The 12892-nt window shown below is 41.7% G+C and overlaps 1 protein-coding gene across 7 annotated transcripts in view; it reads right to left on the bottom strand.

The window, feature by feature from the left end:
* Nucleotides 1-12892, bottom strand: part of crebbpa (CREB binding protein a) — a 68026-nt gene that overhangs the window by 31608 nt on the left and 23526 nt on the right. For 6 of the 7 annotated variants that reach the window (XM_036000398.1, XM_036000399.1, XM_036000400.1 and 3 more), the window contains exons 3-4: nt 3282-3461; nt 936-1191 (exon numbers count right to left, since the gene is read on the bottom strand). In XM_036000398.1, the coding sequence (XP_035856291.1) occupies nt 936-1191; nt 3282-3461 (436 nt within the window). The remainder of the gene's footprint in view (nt 1-935; nt 1192-3281; nt 3462-12892) is intronic. The other variant, XM_036000401.1, reaches the window with a different exon arrangement.

Here is a 12892-nt window from a genome sequence, read left to right on the forward strand (position 1 = left end):
GCCATAGAGATACACAAACAACATGGCAGCGACAGGGACTAACATTAATTCTTTTCTTAACTAGTCGTTTCATTACTTACTTAACTGTAATCTCCGCCGCTGATACGACCGAGCTGTGACGGAGGTCTGTAGCGGCTTAAACAACTAGCAATCGCCGCTCTGTAGCACGGAGCTCCTCTTCGATGTTTGTTTTTACAGGTATGCTACATTCAAGAGACCATGGGATGTTAATGTACGTTACTCAGCAACAGGTGAAAATAGGGGCAAGGTTGCGCAATAACGTTAAAATGATTTGAACTTTTAGCGAGGAACGAGAAGTGAATTACCTGTATGTGTGAAAACAGCTTTATTCCCCCCCCCCAAAAAAAAAAAAAAAAAAAAAAAAAAAAACAATGGTAGGGAAAACACTCAAACCAATTTATATTTCCACAAAATTGGCATGAATAATCATAATGGTATACATGCCCCATGTGTGTGCGTGTGTGTATGACACACGTGTACACGTGTATGTCAAAATAAAATAAAGTTAAAACTTGTTTTGAACAATTTCTTTGTCATCTGCAGATTGATTTTAAGTAGGGGGAGAAAAAAATCGATTTAAATCTTAAATCGGATTTTTTTTTTTTTTTTAAATCGGGGATTTTATTTTTAGGCCATATCGCCCAGCCCTACTTGGTAACAAACAAAGCAGAATTTACACAAGATCCATTCTTCAAATGGTTTAGGACCAGAATGTATTTGTTTACTTTGTCAAGATTGCCATGAACATTGATTAACGTTCAGAAAGAACTGAGTCTTAAGCCATTTAATAATCTAACCCCACAGCAGCAAAGTCTCAATCAGTTAAAAGGAGGGTTGATTTATACAAACTTTTCAACCCCAGGAAATTATCAATTTGATTTCATTATAGGATACTATCAAATGCTCCAACTCACCCTGGCAGGACTTGCCGGCCTGGCAGTGGGTCATGTGGTTGAGGACGTTCTTCATGGTGCGGCAGTGAGGAAGGGCGCAGGCCCTCACCTCCCCGTTGGCCTGCTCCCGTCGCTGGCACTTGTGTGCGTGAAGCAGCAAGACCAGCTGCTGCTGGATCAGCTTGCGCTTCTCTGGGTCGGCTGTGGGGCCTGCTGAAGGCACAGCCACACCTCCGCCGCCGGCCAGTTGGAGCATTGCCGCCTGCTGCTGAGGCTGCTGCATGGTTGACAAAGAAAAACAAAGACAAATGTTGTAATGGGTTAAAACATTTTTTTGATTGCAGGCCTGTCAATACCACAGTTGTAGACAGGCAAATGACTTCTGTGTACTGTTACACCCTTTGCAGACAGCGCGTTGTTAGTGGTGGAATGTAACCAAGTACATTTACTCAAGTACTACACTTCCGGTCAAAAGTTTGGGGTCACTTAAAAATTTCCAGAATACCAGCTGATCTGAGTGGGTGGCTGATCTTTAATGCAATATCTACATTTTCCATTATCAGCAACCATTCATCCAATGTTCCAAAGGCACATTCTGTTTACTAATCTGATATCATTTTAAAAGGCTAACTGAGAAAACATTAGAGAACCCTTTTGCAATTATGTAAGCACATAATGTAATCTGAAAACTGCTGCCCTGGTTAAAAAAAGCAATGCAACTGATCTCAGCTGGTATTCTGTCTATAATGGAGTGGAATGGAAATTTCTAAGTGACCCCAAACTTTTGACCGGTAGTGTATATTTGTATTTTTTTTTTTTTTTTTTTTTAAGTATTTCCATTTTCTGCTACTTTATACTTCTACTTCTTCTATAGATTATCAGTGTGTTTCCTTGCCAGATTCAATCATGGAGAAAATAGACCAGAAACTAGATTGTGAGCCAAACGTGGAGCTCCGCACGGCTCTGAACAGTCCAACTGATTAACATTATAATTACATACAGTCTAGGGTTAACCTAGACACCAAAGGGAAGCTGCCTCCTGTCTCAACCCGGCAGCTGCCAAATTGGTCCCCGTAGCAAAACCAAAAAACACCGGTATTGTCACAAGTTTATTAATTGGTGGGAATCCCATGGCATCCCTATACTCAAATAGTACAGTTTACTGTTCATACCTCCACCCGATGTCAAAAACAAAACAAAATGTAACAGCGTAATATATAAGCATGTGACAAATGCCTGTGCTATATGTTTAAATAAATACGGCATTCTAATTAATATATGGTACAATAAAATTCAGGCATGCTATTGGCAAAAGACAAAAAAAAGCAAGAAATACACAGAGCGCAGAGCAATATTTTTAAATGGATTTAAAATATATATATATATATATATATATATATATATATATATATATATATATAATGCATGTGTATGGGATATGACTTAAGCAACTATTAAAAAATGATGCAGTAAAAAAAACTTAATCTCAATCATCACAGAAGTACTTGGGGACCTGTTATACAAGAAGATTGTGGAGTTTGCTGATAAGTTTTTTTTAAATAGAATTTTATGAATCTGTCTATGTAGATATTGTGGGATATTTATGCTATGATTTTAGCATATAATCATTAAAAATCGATCGAAAGAACAAGAAAATGATGACAGATGTATGTATTTCAACAAAGAAAAAGAAAATTAAACTTTGTAATTGTAAACAACCTTCAAAAACATCAAAAGTATAGATTTCAGAGTTTACGAGGTGGACCTGAATGAAACATTAGGTCCCTGTTGGCTCCCACGTTAGTGTGGGCGAGGTCTACCGATTTGACATATGATGCTGCCCACAGTAAAACATCCCAAAACCAGCTACAGTACTGTATATATCCACCACCGTAGCAGAAAAATGTGCATCATGATGTCTGACCTGACATCGCGATGACATCATCCATCAGACCAACTCTATCCCACACAATCAATTTTTAAGTAGAGATAGTGCATCCGCGGCTGTCCTAAGTGTAGTTGGTGTGACCGCAGTTCTAAAACGGTGGACAGAAATAAATTTGCCCATGAAGTAAGGAAGTTAAGTACTGTGAAGTAAGGACAGCACGGCAAATAAACACTAACGTGCATGCTCGCTTCGTTCACTTTACGGCAGTTGGCATCCGGCTTATAGGTGCATTACCGTCACCTTCTCTCAAAATGAGCGATACAGTGTTAGCATTCGCTGAGAGGTTTGTCAAGAAGCAAGTGGTTTGCTTCACTGGGAATTGCCGTATTGACTGAAATTCATGTGTTTAAATATTTGTCTAATAACATTTGTGTTATTATTTGTTTGGTAATGTCTCAATATGCATAACAAGCACTAACCATGTTTGGCACGCTAGTGACAGTGGCCCCTTTGAGCTCATTGGGGAAGGGTGACAGGCTGTTGGCAAGAGAAGCCTTGTTCTGGAGCTGCTGCTGAGGGTTTAGCTGCTGGCTGGGCCCCATGGCACCCTGACCGTAGGGCTGGGCCCCAAAAGGAGCCCCATTACTGCCCAGGCCCATCTGGAAAGACAGACATATGATAATAAAGTTAATATAATAATTTAGAAGCATTAGCTTCACAGACTGACAGCACACACTACTTAGGCCTATAGTGCCAAAAAAAGGATCCGCCTTCATTTCAATGCTAATATGTCACTACAAGACCCCCTCTGCAGATGCAGGCCCGATCATAGTTGTGCCAGGATCACTGTGCTTGGTTGGCCCTGCTTTGGCACCATAACCGCTCAGCATGGTACTAGCTATTGGCAGGAGGGACTTTTACAGCCCTCAACTACAGAAACAGTTCCAACCATTTCTCTTCCATCACCTCCGTCGCCTCCTTTTTCTTCTCAAGCTAGTCGGTAGTAGAGTTTAAAACCAATGGAACCATTAGAAACAACACAGTTAAAAACATTGCTAACATTGCAGTAGGTAGGTTACGGATAGAGGACGACCGATTAATCGGCCGATTTTTGGCAATTTTTTACATAATCGGCATCGGCCAATATCAAGCCGATTAATAAGCAGGCGCATATGCGGGCAGCCTAGTGTTAAAAACATGAATAGGCGACATTTTTTACAGCGCGCCCAGAAGAGCTGCCTCCAGCCCCTCCCCTCGTGAATTCTTGCGCAGTGTGTCTCACGCAGCCACTTCAGGTGCTACCGTTAGCAGTAGCATGTTGCTGGTGTTCTTGCCTTGGGATTAACTGTACTAATAAAACCGTACAAAACACCGCGGCCACACCGCTGTGGAAGCTCCCCGAATATCATTTATCAGAGTCTGGTTGTTACCCCTGTCCATGGCAGTCTCATCCACTCCTATAACGGAGCTAACTGGAGCTAACCGCTAACGGAGCTAATCGTTGCTAATCGTTGCTAACAGAGCCTTCAGTTCTCCGTGCCTGTATCCATTAACTGCATCTATGGACTCGAGCACGAATAAAACCCTTAATTTTATTAAATTGGCTGGATGAGTTTTAAATTACAACTAAGAGTTGTTTGAATGACAGAAATCTTCTCAGATAAGATCCTAATGAGTGCAACAGGACATGTAGGCTAACAGTAGGGTCCCCAAAACACAGAGAAAACACTTAAAATGAACAATGATCTAACAAACAAGGTGAACAGGAATTGACTTTAGATAGCCCTAGTCTTATGTGATTCAACAGGAGTTAGGAGGAAATAGTGTTGAGATTAATAATAACGTCACTTTCTGTGAAGCAGATTTGTATTCTCAGAAGTTTAATAAATGCTGATAAGTGCACTAAACTTTATTTTTTCATTGAAAGGTTTATTTGACAATGTTTATTTTGTTCTTACCTGTTTAGTTTATTTTATATATTTTTCACACATTATTTATACAATATAGGCTACAGTATGTTTTTACATTATACATTTTTAGATTGGTGAAGTGTTCAATAAATGTTTTTGTGAGAAATTCTGTACATATTAGTGTTACATTTTATCTTTCAAATAGAGGTTTAAAAACAAGCACATATCGGCCACATATCGGCCAAAATAAATCGGCAGCATTAATCGGCTGACCCTGATTTCTAAAGATCGGCATCGGCCAGAGAAAACCCATATTGGTCGACCTCTAGTTACGGAGCCACCAGATAAAAGACAGTGTTTTCCCTATAATTGTACAGGCCAAAAACATTTTTATTGCCAAAAGTAACGACAAATACCCATTGTGTTTCCCCTATATTTATTCAGTGTCGCACTGCCATGAACGGTAGCAACGCGCTGCCGCAAGTACATAATCGAGGCAACTGTCTCTGGTTAGTTCAGGTCTGTAAGAGCAGAACAGTCGAGTGCGTTATCCGAACTGTTAAAGTCAGTTGAACAGGTAAAGGGAAAATAAAGTTGTGGGTAACCTAACGGCTACAAACAGGCACGGTAATGAATAGTGGTGTCAACAATAATCGATTCGGCAATGCATCGCAATGCGGGGCATGCACGATTCAGCATTGATGCGGCAAAGTGCCATAATCGATTATGTCACTAAAACCTGCCACACTAAAATCAAGCACGTTGGCAATACAACTAACTTCATGAACCATGTTGATCGTTGGCATCCTGAATTGGCTTCAACAACAACAAATCATCACTCATTCTAAGCACTGAAAGCAGTGATTTATGTTTTCTTTTTCAGGTTTGAAAATGCCATATCCAATACCCTGTACCATTCAATTTTATTTTATTTAATGGCATTTATGTCAAAGATACAGGAGAGTGAAAATACACACATAGCAGCAAATAAAATCTGTTGTTCAATATCTGACTGCTTGTATTGCCTCATGACTGATGAAAAATTTGCCTTGTTGCGTGCAGTAGAATTTTGATGCATCGCAATGCATCGTAGAATCGAATTGAATCGAATCGTTACCTGGTGAATCGTAATCGAATCAAATTGTGAGGGCAGTGCCAATGCACACCCCTAGTAATGAACAACACCCTAAAGCTGCTTACACACCAACCGCCGGCAGAAAAGGCAGTTGGACTGATCAGTCTCCCCGAGTTTTGTCAGAACACACCAAAGAGATGAGACGCTAATACGTCTCCTTAACAGCAGGCGGTGCTAATCTGTATTGTCGCCCAAAAATGAAAACCGGCAGCTGATTGGACAAACCCGTCACGTGGGTCTTGTTTCTCCGGAAATTCAAAGCCAGACTGTCATGGCGGCTTGTTCAGCCTAGTTCACCGAAACGTGTTTCTGAAAACATTTTAAGTGAGAAATAGGCCATGCAGTTGCTGAATCTGTCTTCATTTCAGATCAACAAAGGTCAGTTTAAAAGATTTTCGTCAGATTTTGAGAGACTCTAGTCACGCTCATTTCGCTTCCCGTTTCCGGGTTAGCACTCCACCAATCAGATGGGTCATTTGAGTCCGACTGCCGGCAGTGCCCGCCCCGCCGATTATACATGTCAAATCCGTGAAAATGAAGGGACGACAGCCCCTCGGACGGACGACGGCACGGAACACACCGAACAGACTCGAGTCACTGACCTCGCCAGACTGTCCAATGGCCGATTATCATCTCTGTGTGTCCGGGCCTTAACATGTTGACGCATTCAGTGTTGTGTTTTTAGCTGAGCTGGACCAGAGAATATTTGGTTAAAACTTGAAGTGTTGTAATTAGGGGTGGTACGGTTCACAAAACCCACGGTTCGGTTCGTATCACGGTTTTAGGGTCACGGTTTTCGGTTCTTGTTATTTTTTCCTTTAATCTTTAACACTCCAGAAATATACTTCAGCATATGATGTATAGCTAAAATCAGCATATTGAATGCATGCTGCACAATACATGCACACAGTGGCAGTTCTATCTATTGTTTTATTTCCGCTGTCATCATAGGTAACATGAAATCCAAAATGTTCCCACACACCAGACTATATACGACGCTGGCGCATCCTCCAACTCCGGGCAGCCTTCCTCATCTCTCCCACTTGACATTTCTGCATGTGACGTGACCTGCAGCATGCCACACTTGAGGAGCGGTCGGCTCGGCGCCTCTCAAAATCTGACGAAAACCTTTTAAACTGACCTTTGTCGATAAAAAAAAACAGATTCAGCAACTGTATGGCCTATTTCTCGCTTAAAATGTTTTCAGAAACACTTTTCGGTGAACTATTTTCGTAAAATACGAGATCGTATTCAGAACGAGACGCCATTAGAGTCTGTTTTGAAATTCGGGAGCAGCAAGAACCACGTGACGCGTTCGTCCAATCAGCTGCCATGTGTTGCGTTGTCACGCTCATCCCCCTCGTTGTTTCCAGTAAGTGTTTTAACATAGGTGTTGAAAGTGGGCACTACGGCAGTAAGAGGTTAGTGCACATTAACAGTGAACTGACGAACCGTGCGACGCACACACGCTCTGAACCGAGACAAGCGAACCGAGCAATTCGGATGTTTTTTCATGAACCGTACCACCCCTAATGTTCAGACCATAGCGATGCAGAGCTTCGCGGTCGGCTAGCGATCTAGTTTCAAGCCAAGTTTGTTTGTCAGAAGAATTACAGAAAAACTACTGGCCCAATTTAAATGAAACTGGAAGGGTGTAGCATGGGACAGGGAAGAACCCATTACATTTTGAAGCAAATACACAAATTAATTCTCACTTTACTGATTCAAATTGAGATAGGGTATGGCTTTGGTGGAGGTCTGTGCTCTCAGAGTGCCCTTCTAGTTTTATCTACATATAGTTTCACAGTTGAATTTCTAGAAAATGTACTATAAAAATATATTAGGGGTATGAATCTTTGGTATCTCAAGATTTAATTCAATTCCGATTCTTGGGGTCATGATTCCCAAATCCAAATTGACTCTCGATTCAGTACATAGGGGTGCTAATTTCAGGATCTACTACTCTATAGAGGGTGTGTGGCAAACTATGGCATGAAAGCAGAGTCAAGTGTGTATATGATTATGTAGTTTTTATAATTTAACATTTTTTATCAACTGATTGCAATAATGTAAGAGAGCGGTTTTGCTAACTTTGATGTAGTCTTGCATTGCCAGACCTATCTCCACAGCGCTGCGGAGGAAGGTCTGGCTAGTCCCCACAACATTCCAGATAGGAGAAAAACTTGCTCTGGTTTATTGGCATTTCTTTAAACCAATCGCAATCGTCTTGGGCAGCTAAGCGCCGGATGCAAAATAGCCTCTGGAAGGACCTTGTTTTGGTGGAACATGTGCACATTATCCATGCCTATCTAGTCTCTGGGGGACAAAATGGATGAACTGACGTGGATCACCACTCGTAATTGGATTATGGACTGAAACATCACGATTTTCACGGAAACAACATTGTAAAAACGGCGGAGTTCCCGATAGCACCATTAAGCTAAATGGGCGCTACCGCCTTCGCTCTCATTCAGATCGAGTCTTCTTTTTCTTCTTCACAGGAGTTTTACAGCAGCCGACATCCACAATGTGGCATTGCTGTCACCTTCTGGAACAAGCCCATTACCTGTACAATGACAATTCAGTCTGATACAAGGCCAATATCTACGTTACTTTGTACGGGAAAAAAACATTTAAAAAAAATCTAATTTTGGAAGTTGTGAATCGATTCAGAATCTTAGAAGATAATAATCGCTAATTCTTACATGAAACTATTTTTTTCCAAACACCCCTAGAATTTATACATATCGATTTAGGGCTGCAACTAACGATTATTTTCATAGTCGATTAATCTGTTTGATTATTTTCTTGATTAGTTGTTTGGTCTATAAAATGTCAGAAAATGGTGAAAAATGTGGATCAGTGTTTCCCAAAAGCCCAAGATGACGTCCTCAAACGTCTCGTTTTGTCCACAACTCAAAGATCTTCAGTTTACTGTCAGAGGAGAGAAGAAACTAGAAATTATTCACATTTAAGAAGCTGGAATCAAAGAATTTTTACTTTTGTCTTAAAACAATACTCAAACCGACTAATCGATTATCAAAATAGTTGGCAATTAATTTAAGAGTTGACAACTAAATCGATTAATATTTGCAGCTCTATATCGATTTATGCGAGTGTACCCAAATCCACCACCCTGAACGATGACAGCATACATTAAGATGTGAGGCACCAGGGGGAATAAAATCCTCGTTAGTGCCATGCTTTACACACTGAACATGCTGCTGCTCTCTCATCCACAGAGCTGCTGGGAGACCAGACCAGACTCAGCCATGCCAAGCAAGGCTGTATCCCCTCAGGCTGTTGACACCGCTCCAACAGACCAGATAAAAAAGATCCAGCTGAGTCGACCAGACACTGGCAGCCTTTCAACACAGCTGAGCAGGCGGACACACACAGTTGCACATACATAAACGCACACCCCCTCTGCTTTGCTCTTCCTATTCAGTCCCCCGCTCTGACACACTCCACACATCGGCAGGCAGGAAAGCTGCCAAGTATCATCTCAATGCTCTGCTGCCAGGCCAGGCTATTCAGCTGAGCTGCCCTCCCTCCTTCTTCCTCATTGCACTCGCCCTCTGTCATTCTAACTGATTAAGTGGTTTACAATACCCATTTTTCACTACATGACTGACAGGGCACGCAGCCATACAATAAGCCATAGAAGCAAGAGGAGTGTTCAGGCATATAGAATAACAAAGGAGCATGGGGCGGGAAGGAGTGACAGCGGTCTCTAAACAACACAAATGCCCAGAAAGAGATTTACAACCTACGATTAAAGCACAATAGAGGAAGCCCCACACAAAGACTTGGTGTAGTGGTTTTCATCTCTAGAGCTGTTGACGGCTTGATAATCACAGGAGACCGGTTATGCTTACAACCCACATGCCTTTTCCTGCAAATGCTGACAGTCATGCTTCTATATTAGCTTTTAATCTTTCTTGAGGTTAAAGCATGTGTATATACTCTTATTTGAGATTGAATCTCAAAACACACACATTAACCATCTTTCCAAGTCTCTTCTCAGAAGCTTTCAGCATCTGTGTGTGTGTGTGTGTGTGTGTGTTGTGGTTACGTACCGCTTCAGTGTCTTGGCTCTAGGACAAAATAGATGGCTTCCTACTGATATCCTGTGAAACCACAATTGTGGCAAGCTAACAGATAAGCAGCCAATGATACCATGCATGCACGTGCACGAGCACACACCCACCCCCTCCCCTCCAATGGGGTTTATCAATTCAAGTTAAGTGTTTATCTAAAAAACCTACTGATGTATTTGCTATTAAATGTAGTTAAGAATCAAAACCTAAAAGTAAATGTAAAGGTGTTTTAAAACGTTTGGATGCTTAATCATTTTAATCAACTTAAACCTCATCGGACTCACTCATTCACTCTTTTTTGCCATCACCCACTTCTTTGCACGGTCCAAGTGTGGCTCTGTCCTGTTGCCACAGCAGTGTTTCCCATGCATTACACACTGACCGCCACATATTGATTTTCTTTTGTTTAGTATTTAAAATAGGTAAAATCTTAATTTATTGTAGAGGGCATTTCTTTGCTCAGCCCCTCCTTGCCCCACCCTTCTCTCTCCCACAAACACATAAACAATGGACCCATCTGTGAGTTAGTCTGTGTTGTAAGTTATTAGCAAGCATGGAGGAGCCTAGCAGGATAGATGTAAGTTAACGTGGTGCCAAGGCTACACAGTTATCCGCAGGCACCGGGCCCCCAGGAAGTGTGCCAGGCGTTAAAGGAAATTGAACATGCTAGAGCATGGAGTCTTACAAAAATCATCTTAGTCTCTTCTCTATAAATTGCACTCACACCACAATTTTTACTTGTCATACAGGATTTATATGTTACAACTAGAGATGCACCGATTACAACTTTCTAGGCCGATTCCGATTTTCATTGAGTTAGGCCAGCCGATACTGATTTTAGCCGATTCCGATTTCATTTTTTTCTAACCACTTTACAGCACACAAAATATTTATTTTCTATCTTTTCTTTAATAGAACATTTTGCATAGAACATTTTTTGAACAGATAATGGATCACTATAAAATAGAACTATATAAATTACTCCTGGTGTGGGAAATTCACACACATCTAAAGTGCAACGCAAATCTCTCGGGAGCGGGCGGCTAAAAAAAAAAACACTGCGGGATCGGGATGTAGCCTGGAACCCCCCCACGCCAGCAGAAACCATAGATATACATATATACTGACTGAGTATATACTGTATAGCCCATCTATGAGCAGACACCAGCGTGTTTGAGCCTCCCAGGACGGGGCAGCTCCGAGCCAAGGCTCCGTCCACCGTCCACCCGCTCCCTCATCCTCGGCTCCTTCCTCCCCCTCTCTCCCTCTCCCTCTGCTCCTTCCTCCCCGTCTAACAGCAGCAAGCACCTGCCTTCTTTGCCTGCATCTTCTCCCTATTAACCTATAAAATGACGTGTTTTCTCATGCGGGACGGGAGAAGACACAACATCAATGCATCTCTATTATTGTGCGGGCATAAATTCTCAGAGTTTTGCGGGTGCGGGCGGGAGTGGACATATACATTGTGGGAGCGGGCGGGAGTGTAACACACATGTTGCGGGTGCGGGCGGTAATGGTCAGAAATTCGCCGGGAGCGGGATGAAGAAGTGTGTGGCACCAAGATAAATGATGCTGGAACAACAACGTCGAACTTCATCAGGCATCTCAAAACACACCCAGATAGGTCAGTCACTTGCTAATGTGAAAGAGACGTTAATTAGGATATATCATTACAGGTAACAAGCTAACCATCGCAAAGTGTTGTGCTAATGCTGGGAACAGGCATATAGTAGTATCTTTATAGTTGTATCCATATGATGTGACAGACTTAGGTTAATATTTCACCAGGTCCGAGGGCTAGAGGGATGTGTTAATGTCCTAAATTGGAGACCCAATGTAAGTTCTGGATGTAAATAAATTAAGCTAGCTCCATTAAAGCATACGTGATATTTTTCCCGTCACAAGTTCACATCCACTCTTGGCTGCAATGCCCACATTTTATTTCAGAAAAAAAACATGATAGAAAAGTTAGTATTACTTTAGCTATTTCCCCCACAGAACACTACACATATGTGTATATGTCAGTTTTATGCAGATTTTATTAGTGGCAAGCAAAATAATTTCCCATACCAAAATGTTGAAAAATACAGTTATGAGTTCTTATTGCATTGCAGTAGACCCCATAAAGTTATCCTACAACTGATTTTGATACTGTACTGTATGGATGGTAGCTACAGGACATGCTTTGAATTCATAAGATTTAACAATAGTGTTAGGGACAGATCAGATGGCCAAAGACTTGACTTGGACTCGTGGCAAAAGACTTGAGACTCAACTTGGACTTCCAAAAAATGACTTGTGAACACACACACACACACACACACACACACACACACACACACACAGAGAGAGAGGGAGCGAGAGCGAGGAGAAGGATCACTTTGTGACCGGCGCAGAGAACTGAGCGTCTGGTATGAACAGCTAGGCGTACAGCCTACACATCGTATGAGTAAACAATTTTAATTTCAAAATGATTTTGTTGTTCAACTAGGTCTATACATTTGTTTTTCTAGCCCTAGCGCCCTTTAATAACAAGCCGTCACTGGCGCTAAGAAATTCTGTGTATGGAATGGGTTGAGAAATGGAAACGTTAGTGATATTCAAGAAAAAATACTGCTCCCTGTTTACTTGTTGCCATTAAAACAGACTTACGGCAGCTATGATTGGCCAGGCGTCCATGCTCACTCGAGATAACAGAACCGGATTTGTTCAGGTCCCCTGTTGTATCCCCTGACCAATCGGCTATCCTAACCTTAACTACTTGAGGTCAATTAACTCTAACTAACTAACTTCAACCAATCGGGCTGCTTCGTAGGGCGGGACTTGCCTAGAACTGCTCTGGGATCCATAATAACGCAAACCATGCACACTTATCTTGTGGGTTTTCCGAGGAAATCAAATTTCTGCTTAGTTGACGACGAATTGAGGCAGGGTCTCTCAACTGC

Source organism: Sander lucioperca, chromosome 4, assembly GCF_008315115.2.
Source record: "Sander lucioperca isolate FBNREF2018 chromosome 4, SLUC_FBN_1.2, whole genome shotgun sequence".
Classification (NCBI taxonomy): Eukaryota; Metazoa; Chordata; class Actinopteri; order Perciformes; family Percidae; genus Sander; species Sander lucioperca.